This window comes from Quercus lobata, chromosome 2 (assembly GCF_001633185.2).
Source record: "Quercus lobata isolate SW786 chromosome 2, ValleyOak3.0 Primary Assembly, whole genome shotgun sequence".
Lineage (NCBI taxonomy): Eukaryota > Viridiplantae > Streptophyta > Magnoliopsida > Fagales > Fagaceae > Quercus > Quercus lobata.
The window spans coordinates 81,167,906-81,182,335 of record NC_044905.1 but is presented as its reverse complement, the minus strand read 5'-3'; the positions used below and the strand labels follow the sequence as shown (position 1 = coordinate 81,182,335).

The following is a 14,430-nucleotide window of genomic DNA, read 5'->3' as shown; positions in this document are numbered from 1 at the left end:
TGGGCCTAAGTCCATCCATCTTTTGGACTAGGGAGCCAAATCTGGTCCTTACAACTAGCATTATGCCCATGCGATGCACGACTTAATCAAAATTCATATGTAAATAATTTTTTTTTTTAATTTACTTAAAATAAATAATAAAAATAAATGAATTTTTTACTTTTAAGTACATAATGAATGCATGTTGTGTGAGACTAAGGTATCATAAAATGTGTATATATATATATATATAATTGAATGGAAGATTGTAGAGATACCTAAATATATATATATATATATATATATATAAAATGATTTTCAATAACACATTGAACTTTAAGGCTCAATTAATCACATATATTTAAATGGAAAACCCTTGAATTTAATAGTTAAAAACTATCCAAAACAATGATTGAAATCATGTTTAAGTAAACATCTCAATTCAATAATTAAGAACAATCTAATTTACTAAATATTTAAAAATTTGAAGTAGAGAGAGACTCACATGAGAATTCAATTTTTGTCTTTGAAAGCATGGATGAAGACACTAAAACTTGAGTGAGTTTTACCCTACCAAGTTTAAGTTTAAACTTAAAGTTTAAGTCTTGTGCGTTGCATGCTACATGTGTGTCTATGTGCATGAAAAATGATTTGAATTTAACATTTATTGCAGAAAAGAGGTGGTGTAGTCTTAGGTGGTGTAGTCTTACCATTGTCTAGCTAATTCTTATTATAATCCCTTTGTTTTGCGGGGAGAGGGAGAAACGCTTCTTTTGAAGAAAAAAAAAATCAACGTATAATATGTAATAGCTAAGATATTAATCTTTGGAAGTGGTATCTCATACGGATTAGTATTTTAATTGTGGGTTTTGGTAGTTAGAAGTTAGCGCATAGTAGTTAATAATTAGAAAATTACATTGAAATTTTTTTAAACCAATCCCTTAAAAAGTTTTAGTAGATTTTAAATTACATTAATAAATTAACTCTCTATTCAAATTTTTTTTTATCATGTTAATAAAAAGTTACTAATAAAACTATTATTAGTAAACGTTTATTAGGCTTATCTATTTAGCTTTGTTGCCAAATTTATATAACCTCTTTTATTTTTATTTTTTCCTCTTTTTTTTCGAAGCATATAACACAACCAAAAACCTATAAACAACAATTTAAATCCAAAATAAAGAATATAATCAAACTTATTCATAATTTAAAATTAAAAAAATTAACACAAATTATAAATTAAGATATAAATGTAGAAAAAGAACAAAGAATAAACCTGTTTGTTTTTTTTATCACTTTGAGAAATGAAAGTGTGAGTATGTAACTAAAACCAGAACCAATTATTGTAGAGGAGAATGAATGAGTACAAAATTTTAATATTATGAATTGGGTTAAAACGTATGTGAGACGTTTTTATTAATTTTTTTGAAGTTAAAGAAAATAGCTTAAATAGAATGAAAAAATAATAATGAAGAAAGAATGCATACCTGTCATGGGATTTATGCGTTTACATATTGGAATAAACTTCACTTCAAAAAGGATATATATTTATATATATATATATATATATATATATATTTATATATATATATAGGTTGAGTTTCCTTTGATATAGAATTTAAATCCTATTGGAATTAAGATTTCTAATCAATTTGTTTGTTGCTATCTCATAAATCCCATAAAAAGTGGAATAAAAAAAATGTGATATGAGTAGAAAGAAAAAAGAAAACCTTTTTTTTTTTTTTGAAAAAAGGAAACTTTTTATTTTTATTTTTATAACCAAAAAAGAAAACAACAAACTTTTTTTTTTTTTAGAAGAACAAACGTTTGTTATATATAGATACTTTATTTTTAGAAGAAAGAGAAGGTGTTTACTTTAAACTCAAATCCTTATTACCTTATGTACAATTTTTTTTTTTTTAAACTTTATCCAAAAACATTTTTGGTAAATCAGTATGAACAAAAACTTCTATCTTTTGTTTTTCCAATAACGTTGCTGTTTTTTTTTTTTTTTCTTTCTTTCTTTCTTTCTTATGAATGTAATATAATTTATTTAATAAAAAAAATTAGATGAAGAATTTGGATTGTAATAAAATTGAGACTTATAACTTAGAAATTATAAGAGAAAAAGATAAGAAATATATATATATATATATATATCTTTTTTAAAAAAAAAAAAAAAATCTAAGTCCTTTGTGTTGCATGGTTTTAGGTATAAACTCATAAAAAATATAATTTTATTTAAAAAAAAATCTATATGAATTATTATTATTATTATTATTGAAAGCAAAAATCATGCTACAAGTATGTATATATTATATTTTTCAGTCAAAATGCCCCAATAAGATTAAGGACATAAGTTGGTGTAACATTAACTCAATGAACTTATATTAGTTTAAACATATAACTAATGTTGTTGAATGACTAAAGAACGATTAAATAATTATAATCTTATATAAATATAATCATTCCAAAAACATTGTTTATTTTATGGACTTACTTTCAAATTAGAACCATGTAGATTTGTCTTTCTAATTCTACCTACACCATGAAATTGTTTGTAACTCTAAGCAATGTCACTCCTAATAGAGAAATCATTGTTCATTCATAATCGATCTTCTTTTTAATCTTGCAAGTCTTGTTATTTTAACATTGTTCAACTATTTAACCCAAACAATATATGCCGCAAACAACTAACAATAAATATTATTTAAAGACGAATTAAGTGCATATAGACTATAAAAATAAATAAATAAATAAAAACTTACTTGTAGGTCGGTGGTGGCAAAATCACTAAACAACAACCTATGATTTAGGAGAGAGCTCAAATGAGTAGGAAAAAAAAAAGTGTTTGTGTGTACTGTGTATGATCTAAAACACTTAGACAATTCTCCCAGTAGTTTTGAGGTTTGATTTTTTTTTTTTTTTTTTTTAGCCTCTCAAGTTTTGGTATAAGATGGATTGGATTTAGCTCTACACGTAAGCTTTTGCTTGAGCTTGACCTGTAATGCCATAACATTGCAATTACTCACATCACCTCTACACGTAAGCTTTTGCTTGAGCTTGACCTGTAATGCCATAACATTGCAATTACTCACATCACATGAATGTCAATTACCACATGCTCTCTCTTTCTCTCTCTCTCTCTCTCTCTCTCTCTCTCTCTCTCTCTCTCTCTCTCTGTTTTTATTATTTTAAATAAAAAGATTTGACGAAGAATTTGGATTATAATCAAATAAAATTTTTTATCTATTTAGAAATTATAGAAGAAGAAGATAAGGACAAAAAATATATATTTATTTTTTACTCAATACAATATCTATCTTCTATCTCAAAAAAAGTAGTACGTATGGCAAATTGATAAGTACCCAAATTTTTTTTTTTTATCAATTAAGATTTTTTATCAACTTCTAAATTATAACAATTTGGATTATAATCAAATTAAGATTTTTATTAAATTAGAAATTATAGGAGAAGAAGATAAGAAAAAAAAATTATATCTATTTTTTTTAAAAGTCTAAAAAAATTTATGCAATATAGTGAAGCCACTTGGCGCAATCACGGCTTTTAAGCCCCACTTTTATTATATAGTATATGATATATATATATATAAATCCTTGGTTTAGAAACAAATAAAGTAATGAATCTTTTTATAACTATATTAAACTATAGGCGAGTTTGGTTAAATGTTTTGGGAGATTAACAAAGTTTTTTTAAAACCCAAAATTTTATTTTACGACCACAACTCTTAATAGCTTTTTTATTTTTTATTTTTACAAATACTCATTTTAAACTCAAAACACAATATTCTAACAGTTTATACAAACGCACCCTAGATGTTCTAGAGTTTTCTAATCCCACAAATGAAAATGCTTGGCTTAGAAACAATAATAATAATAATAATAATAATAATAATAATAATAATAATAATAATAATAATAATTAATGAACCTTACAGTAACTATAAGAGATCCATTATTTCCATATCTATTCATCCTTTGTATAAATCACCTATCCCTCATATTAGATCAATCCCTTCATACGAAACAACTCTGTTGGGGAGATAAGCACATTGGGAAGTTTCCTTGAACAATTAATATAATATATAGAAACACACTTTAATTTAAAATGTCTAAGCCCTATGGGTATGTGCTCTATTTTGTTATATTAGCTACTCATTCTTCTCATCATTATTCAATGTGGAACTTCACTTACACATATATACCTAACAATCTCCCTCTCACGTGTGAGTCTTTGCCTCTCTATAGGCTTTAAGATCTCTCTGTGGGCCATGAACAAGTCCTACTCGCTCCCTCTTGCCTAATAGATCTTTCCCTTCACTAGTATATCATCCATGGGCTTCCATGTGTCAGCCCTACACGTCTTTTATTCTCCATGGGAACCTCTCACCTCATCGTTTGTCTAACACCATTGACAATAATACTCCTTTGTTGGGCCTTTTTTAAGATTGTTTGTGTGGGTTTTATAGCTTTCTTGGTACAATATATCGTCCTCGTTCTAACTACGAAAGGGATCCACCCTGCTCCATTTGCATAAGGGTTTCAAGTACACACACCCCATTTCCGCTCCAATTGCGAAATGAATCTCGATAACCTTGTTACCTTATTGTTAGATATACATGTGTGAGTAAAGTTCTACATTGAATAATTATGAGAAGAATAAGTAGTTAATATAACATAATTGAGCACATACCCATAGAGCCTAGGCCTTTTGGGTTAAAGTGTTTCTATATGTTATATTAATTATTTAAGGAAACTTCCTAATTTGTTTATCTCTTCAACAAGTGGTATCAAAGCCCACGATGGTGTAGGGCAAAGATGGCAAGGTTATCGAGAAATTATTTTATTCTCTCATGTTACAACTCAAGACTGCGCATGCCACGCTCATCAACATATTTAATGACTTCTGCACCATTTCGGGACAAATATGCAGTAAAGAAAAACCTAAAATCTTCTTCTCTAGAAATGCACCAGCTCATACTCAACATACTATTGCTGACCAAGTCCAGATGCCAATAGTAACTGACTTAGGAAAATACTTGGGCATGCCCTTACTCACCAATAGTTTATTATCAGATGCAAACTACCCTTTTACCAAGAGGTATATCTGATCAAATAGATAGGGCTCTTCGCAACATTTTGTGGGGCGACACAGCCTCACAAAATCATATACACCTTATTTTGGGTCCAATTAGATATCTTATTCAAGGTACCCTCATTTTCTCCAAAAAAAAAAATTCAAGGTCCCCTCAAGCAACATGAAATTGACCTCACAGTAGCAGCTGTTATCACTGAAAACAATCACTGGGATCTCTGCTATATTAGTATGCAATTGCCTATGGAAATTACCACTTTTATTCAAGCCATTCCCTTATCTTATACAAAATCAAATTCAGTCCAGGATCAACAAATTAATATGGAGGCCCCATTCAGGAATCTGTTCAGTAAAATCAGCTTACCTTTTATCACAAAGATTGAGCACTAATGATGTTTTAGGACAATCTGAATCTTGGACATGGATTTGGAAACTCAATTTTCCTCCCAAAATCATACTCTTTATCTGGAAATGTGCTCCTAATAAAATTCCTACACGATCCATCATATTCGCCTTTTCTACCCTCACTCAACAATCATGTCCGCGCTGCAACGATTTGGAAAGTCCAATCCATATCTTGTGGGATTGCTTTTTTGCTACACAGATTTGGCTTACGTTTCCTCACATTGCTCTTAAAAACAATTTTTTTGATACTCCAATACATACCTAGTGTAAAATGAATTGTACTGCTACTGCTATTACCACTACTAATTATCTTCCTTGGAATACTGTGTTTGCTATTACTCTATGGTCCATTTGATTAGGTCAAAATTCTCTTAATTTTAATAATCAAAACATACCCTTACAAATGATACGACAAAAAGACATTGACCGTGCCACGGAATTCTTCTTCTTAAGTTTTATACCTTTACGTCCTCGTCAGCATCCCATTAACATTCATATATCATGGACACCTACCATACACTCTTTTGTTACTATCTATGAAGCACGGGTGCATTTCGGGACTCGGGTGCGGGTGCAGGTGGGGTGCGGGACTCGGCAATTTTTGAAAAAGTAGGATGCGGGTGCGGCGGGACTCGGCGATTAAAAAATTATTAAAAATATTTTTATTTATATTTTCTATATATTTTTACTATTAAAATATTCTTAAAAAACACATTAATATACTTGATTTACAAAACAAAGAAAGAATAAGGCAAGAAACGCATCTGAGGTCAGAATTTCGGCCTCTCTGGCGATTTTCACGGCCGATTTTGGCCTGTTTTGGCCGATTCCGGCCAGAATTTCGGCCTCTCCGGCGATTTTCACGGCTGATTTCAGCCGTATCGGCCGTATCGGTCGCCGGCCGATATTGATCGATATGGCCGATACGGCCGATACGGACCGAGTCGGCCTGATTTGGGTCGCGTCGGCCTGATTTGGGCCGCGTCGGCGCCCATTTCGGCCGCGTCGGCACCGATTTTGGCCGCGTCGGCCCGAGTCGGGATCCGCCACGTGGCGCGACGCGGCAAGACGCGGGACGGACGCGCGGTCTGCGGCGTCCCTCCCGTGTCGCCGCGTCGGACGCGGGTGCGCCGGCCTGGGAGCCGCGTCCGTGCATCCTTGGTTACTATCAACATAAATGATCACTCTTTCGTAATCACAGAGAATTGTATTACACATTGATCAATACAAATTCACGGTTGTAAAACTATTTTACTCATTTGATTTTATTTCAAAATCAAAATTTAGTCGTTTACAAACCTTATTACATTGGACTAATCAGATGGAGGTTTAATTGGTTGAAAACTTGAAGAGCATGTTATGCTCATAAGGCTTTCCAGGGCTCACAATAGTGGAAGGGAAATTGGGTTGGTTGACTGAATTAGGGAATGCTTGTGTCTCCAAACATAGTCCTGCGTGTGGTTTGTACCCAAATCCTCCTTTTCCCGTCATATTTAGAGAGTTCGCTGTAAAAAACTGCACACCAGGAGCACTTGCTGACAGCTCCAACACCCTTCCTGACTTTGGATCATGAACCACTGCTACCCTCTTCAACTTGTTGCCAACACCACCATCAAGCACATAGTTGATATCATAACCTTTAGCTAGCCCATTGATCTTGCTTTTAATCGGGCGTGGTTCAAGGAAATCATAAGGTGTTCCTTTCACTGGTTCAAATTTTCCGGTGGGAATAAATTCGCTATCAAGAGCTGTGATCTGGGATCCGAATATCTGGATCACATTAGACAGAATATCTCCACTGTCGTGGCCACCTAGGTTCCAGTATACATGTTGTGCCAGATTCACTGGAGTAGGCTTGTTTAGAGCTACGGCTTTCATTGTGATACTAAATAGGTTGTGTCGAATGAGTGCATATCTGACAGTGACAAGGAGATCACCAGGAAATCCTGCAGAACATTCAAGTCAAGTGCGGTTCTTAAAATTTCAACCAAAGAATTGCTCACCAGCTTATCATTTGAGATTGTCTATGCAACAAAGAAGTTCATCACTTTGTACATTCTTATTTACACAGAAGTGTCAAAGTCATATAAAACCAATAAAAAAAGTTTAAAAAAAAAAAATCATGTCAATTAAAGAAGTAACATAGTATATGATTTCGGATAAAATAGGATGACGAAAAAGAATACATTTAAACGACTACTCTAATGAGTCTGTTGAGGATTTGTAGTCAATCATATCAAAATAATTGATATAAGAATCTAGAGTTTAGTGCAAATAATTAATGATTGAACATACCTTGATCACCATCAATGCTGTGATAGGTGAAAACAATGTAAGGAGTATGACCTACATTACTATGCGCTGTCACGTTCCAAACAACATGAGCAAATCCTTGAGGACCACCTATGATCAAAAAAGTATTTTATTATGGGAATTGGAAAAAAAAATAAATTTATTTTCCAGGAAAAAATGCTACTAAAATAAGAATAATGTACCATGAATTGTGTTATTTGTTCCATCATTAACAATTAGTTTATAAACCGTTCCATTCAGAGTAAACTGAGCGCCTTTAATTCTGTTAGCAACTCGTCCAACAACAGCGCCAAAGTTTCGTTTATTCGTCTACAGATTAAAATTTGCACCAAGATATCAGTTTTGTGTGAGAGTTAAAAATACAAAAAAGAACAAATTAGCAAAAATAAGAACAATATATAGTGGCATGCGATAGAGTTAAGCATAAGACCCCTGCACTGTCAATTACTATTGAAAGAACAACAGGATGCTCTAATTGCAAGAGGAAGAGGCATTCATAAGTAATGCATATATCATTTATTAAGACTTTGCTAGCATGCTTCTTCTTTGTCCCAATAAATTATTTAAGAAAAATTTATACAAGCAAAACCTAATTTCATTTTTTTTTATTATAAATAAATAAAATTTAATTTCATGACTACTTTGGTTAGCGAATCAGTGAAGTGCATCAGATCTATCATAGAAAAGTTTAAGACCTAGCAAATATACGTGACCAAGGAAAGCTCTCACAATTAAAATAGTGAGCTCACATGAGAACCATGAATAGTTTGTAAAAATGTTGTAAAATAGTTTGTAATTATAATATTACTCTTAACATAACTAAAAATTTTCTGTGACCTTGTGTTAGAAATAAAAATATGTTGCTCTTGTGTTAGGATGAATTTATTTTTTGTTAATTTAATACAATCTTTTCTTTTCTTTTCTACACCTTCAACTTGTTTTATAACATTCTCAAAAAAACAAAAACAAAAAACAAAAACAAACTTGTTTTATACGTATCTCAAAAAAATAAAAAAAATAAAACTTGTTTTATAATGTTGTCCTTTTGGCAAGGTTCCCACATTCCTAATTGGCTGACACAGATATTGGAAAAAAAAAATTAATTTTCTAATTGGCCATTGTAAACCTGCCTGCCAAATCATAATCAATATCATTATGGGTTCTGTTAACAGGTGTCCTTAAGATAATTATTAAAAATCTAGTTTAAGAAAATTTTGATAATATTTTTATGAAAAATAAAAAAAAAACTATTAAAACATTAATTACTTTTTTTTTTTTCCAATAAAAATTTTCCTAAAACGGTTCATTAACAAATTCCCTTAAAACATTTATTAACATTTCCCTGTTATCGTATATTAATGAACAAGATTAAACTATTCATTTATTATGGACTTTATTGCTTTGTAGCAATTGATTTGAATCATTTTTCTTTTTCTCTTTCTTTAAATTTAATAGTTTGGATTTGGGACAGGAGTTTTAAGTCATAAATGCCTCCATTGAAAATACTAAAAATTACCAACTGCAACTAGTTTAATTACAAAATTTTTGACCCAAAAACTTATATATATATATATATATAATAAAATAACAAAGAAAAAGGAAAAAGGAAAAAGGAAAAAGAAGAAAGAGAAAAAGTTGTTCAAAGGCAAGAGTTATTTGAAAATATCCCGGAAGGTAAGGCGTAATTACAAATGACATAAAGACGAAAGGGACTTTTTTCAACACCAAAAAAAAAAAAAAGAAAAAAAAACCAAAATGTCAATACTGTCCTCTCATAATAAGAAAAGAGTTTTTGTTATAGAATGACCCAATGACAGAAGTTAAAAAAGTGGATTTAAAATTTTATGAAATATATTTTTCTAAAAATAACGTCAAATTGTGCATAAATATTAAAAAGACACACAAAACCATAATGAGCTTTTTTTTTTCTTTTTTTTTTTTTTTAAGGGAGTTAATGATATTGAGAATGAGCTTTTTAAAAAATAATAATAATTTTAAAATTTTGGTCATTTTAAAGATTTTTGGGCTATTTTAGTCTTTTAGAGGTTTTTGGTGTATTTTTGGCATATTTTAAAGTTTTGCAGATATTTTGGTCATTATTTTATTGTAATGTAATCATACGATCTAAGATTACATGATTTGAGATAACATTATATATTGATGTAACATTAAGCAAAACCTCTTAGAATACACAATTTTAAACTTTTCCTTTTATTAAGGTCTCTGGAATTTAAGCTCCTTGTTTGGAGCTTGGAATATACAGGACGGTCAAATTCCATGGGGTCAAATTGGATCAGCTTATCTACGAGAAAAGTACTTACAATTACAAACAACAAAATCTAGAGCTAATGTGGCAATCACATTTCTGTCTGAACTTTGATTGGGATTTGTTAGAGAGATTAGGCAAAAACTTGTTTTGCAGTGTATTTTTATAACTTGAAAACGTGTTCATGTGAGATTTTGGTACTGGAAAAGTAAGCTAGGAAGACAAAATATATAAAACATTGCAGGATATATATGAACCAAAATCTCTTACCTCGTATTCCTGAATTGAATCAAACCCAAGAGCAACATCAGCCAGCTTTCCTGAAAAGAAACACAAATACTATAATAAATTAGAGATGGAGAATAAAAATGTATAGCATGAGAAACAAAATTTTGAGGAAGAAGAACCAAAAGGAAAAGAGTAAAGCTAAACAGAAAAACCAGAATAATATAATATACATACCATTTCTGTCAGGAAGAATGACGGAGACAATAGCTGCACCCCAGTTGGTGAATTTCAAAGTGATATTACCCTTTCGCAGCTCATAGAACCCAATTTTTTGCGCATTGACAGATCCAAATGCAGCAAGAATGATTAAACAGCATAGCACAATGATCTTGGCCATGTTTTCAGACAGTGGTCTTTTCTTTTTTTTCTCTTTTTTTTTTTTAGGAGAAAATCTTTTAGTTTTTCTCCTAATGAATAGCTGAATGGTTTTTGTTTTTTTTGTTTTTGTTTTTAGGATCAAATAGCTGAAGGCTTGATAGGAATATATACATGTACAAAGTTAGGATAATGTTTGTGCTAGAAAGAGATGAAAGGTACGAACAGGATTGATTTCAGCTGTCAACGACTGAAATAATAATAATTCAAAGACTGGTTTAGTTTGACTCGGTAAAGGCATGATGTGTAATGAAGATACTTTATAGTCAAGCGTTGTTACTTTAGCCTTGTTGTGCTCCACAAGATCCATTAATTTCCTCAAGGGGTCCCAAAAAAGTCAAATTTCTAGATTTTCTTTTGGTCAAGAGGCCCAAATAATTATGCGCAAATTTCGTATATTTTTCGGAATTGCAAAATTTAAAAAAAAAAAATCAAATATAGATAATCATGTCATCAATCAAATATTTGAAATTCAAACTTTTATAATTTACCACTGTATATCCTTAACGTGATGGTTACTTCACAAATATAAGTGTTTGTGGGGTATGAGAGTAAAGACTGAGATTCAAGTTTATAGAGAGAAGTTTCACACACATATATACTTAGATTATACTAAAGTAGAATTTCTATCTTGTATAAAAAAATTAAAAAATAAAAACTTTTATAGTTTAAAATTAGGACAAAATTTAGCAACAAAATTGGTTGTAGGCTAAGGTTACAACATTATTCAATATCTTTTTATTGGAGGTGAATTTTGAGAATTCTAGCATTGAATTATATCTTCTTTTTATATTCTCCATACTTGCAAAATTTCTAAAAAATTAAAGATTAATAGTTATGCTATCAATAAATTGTTTAAATTGCTAGTTTTTGTAGTTTAAAATTATATATAAGATATAAGTTTATGGATTATATAGTATATAATATTTAAGTGACATAAAATTTAACATGTGTATTAAGAGTGTAAAGAATATATAATTCAACAGTTAGATTTTCAAAATAAGATTAATGTTTATTTTATTGAGTAAGGTTGTAGCCTTAGACGACAATCAATTTTGTAACTAAATTTTGTCCTTAAAATTATGCATCAAAGATGGGTTAATGGATTAAATAATAAATAAAATTTAATTGACACAAAATTTGACATTTATCTTAAGAACATATAAAATATGTAATTAAATAGTGAAATTTTCAAATTACTAATCCAATTAAAAACCACTTAATTTTTTTTATTAAATGTGGATTTTGACAAATTCATTGTTGGATTACATTATCTTCGTATATTCTCTATACTTGCAAAATTTTAAAACAATTAAAAATCAATAATTATGTGATCAATTTAAAGTTTAAATTTCAAATTGTTATTATTTAAAACTCTGCATCAAAGATGGAATTAAAGATTAAATAGTAAATAAAGTTCAAATAACACGAAATTTGGCATACACATTAAAAATATAAAGAATACATAATCAAAATTTCAAATTATTAATTCAATAAAAAGTTATTCAATAACGTGACATTTCTTAAAATTACACCATAAATTAACTTAGAACAACTCTAGCATCCTTTCATTTATAGCAACAATCTTTAAAAGCTAAGTACTTAAACCCAGGCAACCTGACAATAGTCAAGTCACAACCGAAAGAGCCGCTAATGGTTCACTCCATCTAGGAGTTTTTATTGGGCTAGGTCTTTGAACAAACATTCACAATGTGACCTTTGTCATTACAATGCGTCAAAATTGTCCTTTATCCACCCAAATTGAAAGACTGCCATGAATCATATTCAATATTATAATCCTTTCACGCCTGTTAAAGAACATAGGAAGCTCAAGATACTTGGATTTTAGTACTTATATTAATCTTCCCTCAAATTTTTTCTAAAATAAATAGATGATTTGGAGAAGTTGAATGTTTGACCTGACCAATTCTGGAAGGTGTGAAGAACTTTTTGATTGTATGTGGTTAGGACATTAATTGATGTTTTTTTTTGAGAAATTTAATTGATGTTAATTATTATGAAATTATATTTGTATGAAATTTAAATGTTATAATGATTATAGTGTATGTGCTTTTTAAATATGAAAAAAAAATGTTAATCTTATCAATTTTTTGGTCATTTTTATTAAACAAAATGAAATGGGCTGGGACTATGCCAACTCAATATAACATATTTATTAAAGAATCTGATGGGTCATGAAACGGCCTGACCAATTCTATTATGAATGTGTTAGTATTAACCTAACAAAGAACTATTTAAAGAGTGTGTTACATGGATCATTTCGAATCAACCCACTTAATAAACTAATTCTGATATGATTAAAGTGTTTTAATACAATTATTAAATTTGTCATGCTTGTATATATGTACCCATATAATGGAATACTCCCTATCTTAACAAGACATGAAGTCGGCAAAACCAAATCACAGTCTAACTTTCCAAAAACTCCCTCTTAATTTTACATTTTGTTTTATGGACATTGGCAAACCAAAGCACACAATCCAAAGGTCATAAATTACGTTACCTTATTAATTGGCTTAGATTGTGTGAATTTAAATTGATTAGTTTAGATTGTATGAATACGTATTTTGCATGTGTGATAGCCTATATTAAGTATTTGCTAGATGTGGATTCCAGTTAGCTCAACTGGTAAAGTCTCTGATGGTTGTATAAGAGATCTGAGATTCAATTTCCGCCTATATCAAAAACTGATTGATGTTTTGGTCTGATAATAAAGAGTTATCATTAGGAACGAACGTTATAGGTTGAAACTCTCTCTAAAAAAAAAAAAAAAGTATTTGCTAGATAAATTTGAGCTATCACTAACTGTGACATAACTATTCCTTTTTATGATATAATACATATCAGAAGTATGGCAAATGGTATCACTAGATACGTTTAATGAAGATAGAATATCACTAGATTGAATGTGTTTATTTTGGATGTTGTTAGAAAAAATAAACAAACAAACAAACATTGAACAGAAACAATGTTGCCCTGCTAAAATTTAAAAATAAATAAATAAATATATAAAATGTTGCCCAAAGGAATTGTCCTGCTAGATTACATCATCTCCAAAGAAGAGGCCCATTATGAAGATCAACTTACCAAGTTGGTAGTGGTACTTTTTCTTTTCTTTCTGATTGATTTTAGTCAGACATTTCTTCTCTCTTGATCAGAAAATTGGTTCATCACCGATTTTAATGGTCCAATGGCGCCTTCTTGTGTCTCTCAAAGGATACATCTAGAGTTCAATAAACACACACATAAAAATTGGAGGACAGGATCAAGAATAGTATGAAATAATAAAACAATAGCTTGACCAATTTGGGCCATGTACCAACCATTGAAGACATGGGAACATTCCACCTTCCATGGTTTATACGTTGTGAATCTCTTAGCCCAATAAAAAGTTCGCCATTAGATATGCCCATAAGTTTGGATAAGACCCCTACAGGCTACAGCCCAGGGACAGCGAGATGAGTTGAGTGAATTTAGTGATGTATTAGGAATTTTTAGTAAGGTTCCGGACACAAGTTTAGAATAGTTATTGGCAAACCCAATAAATTTACTTAATTAATAAAATATTTTTAATACTAATAAAAATGTTAAATTTTCACTCCTTCAATCAAATTTTGTTTGAATTGAATAATTACTATAGTTCAATCATGATTGAATGTAGAGGTCTA

The 14,430-nt window shown here is 30.2% G+C and overlaps 1 protein-coding gene across 1 annotated transcript; it reads right to left on the bottom strand.

The window, feature by feature from the left end:
• Positions 1-6,720: 6,720 nt before the first annotated feature.
• On the bottom strand, positions 6,721-10,957 carry LOC115976836 (aldose 1-epimerase-like). The gene is made up of 5 exons (XM_031098343.1): positions 10,541-10,957; positions 10,349-10,398; positions 7,995-8,121; positions 7,795-7,902; positions 6,721-7,445 (listed from the first exon to the last, which is right to left on the bottom strand). The coding sequence occupies exons 1-5, from the start codon at positions 10,701-10,703 to the stop codon at positions 6,829-6,831; spliced, it is 1,065 nt and encodes a 354-aa protein (XP_030954203.1). The 5' UTR covers positions 10,704-10,957; the 3' UTR covers positions 6,721-6,828.
• Positions 10,958-14,430: the final 3,473 nt, after the last annotated feature.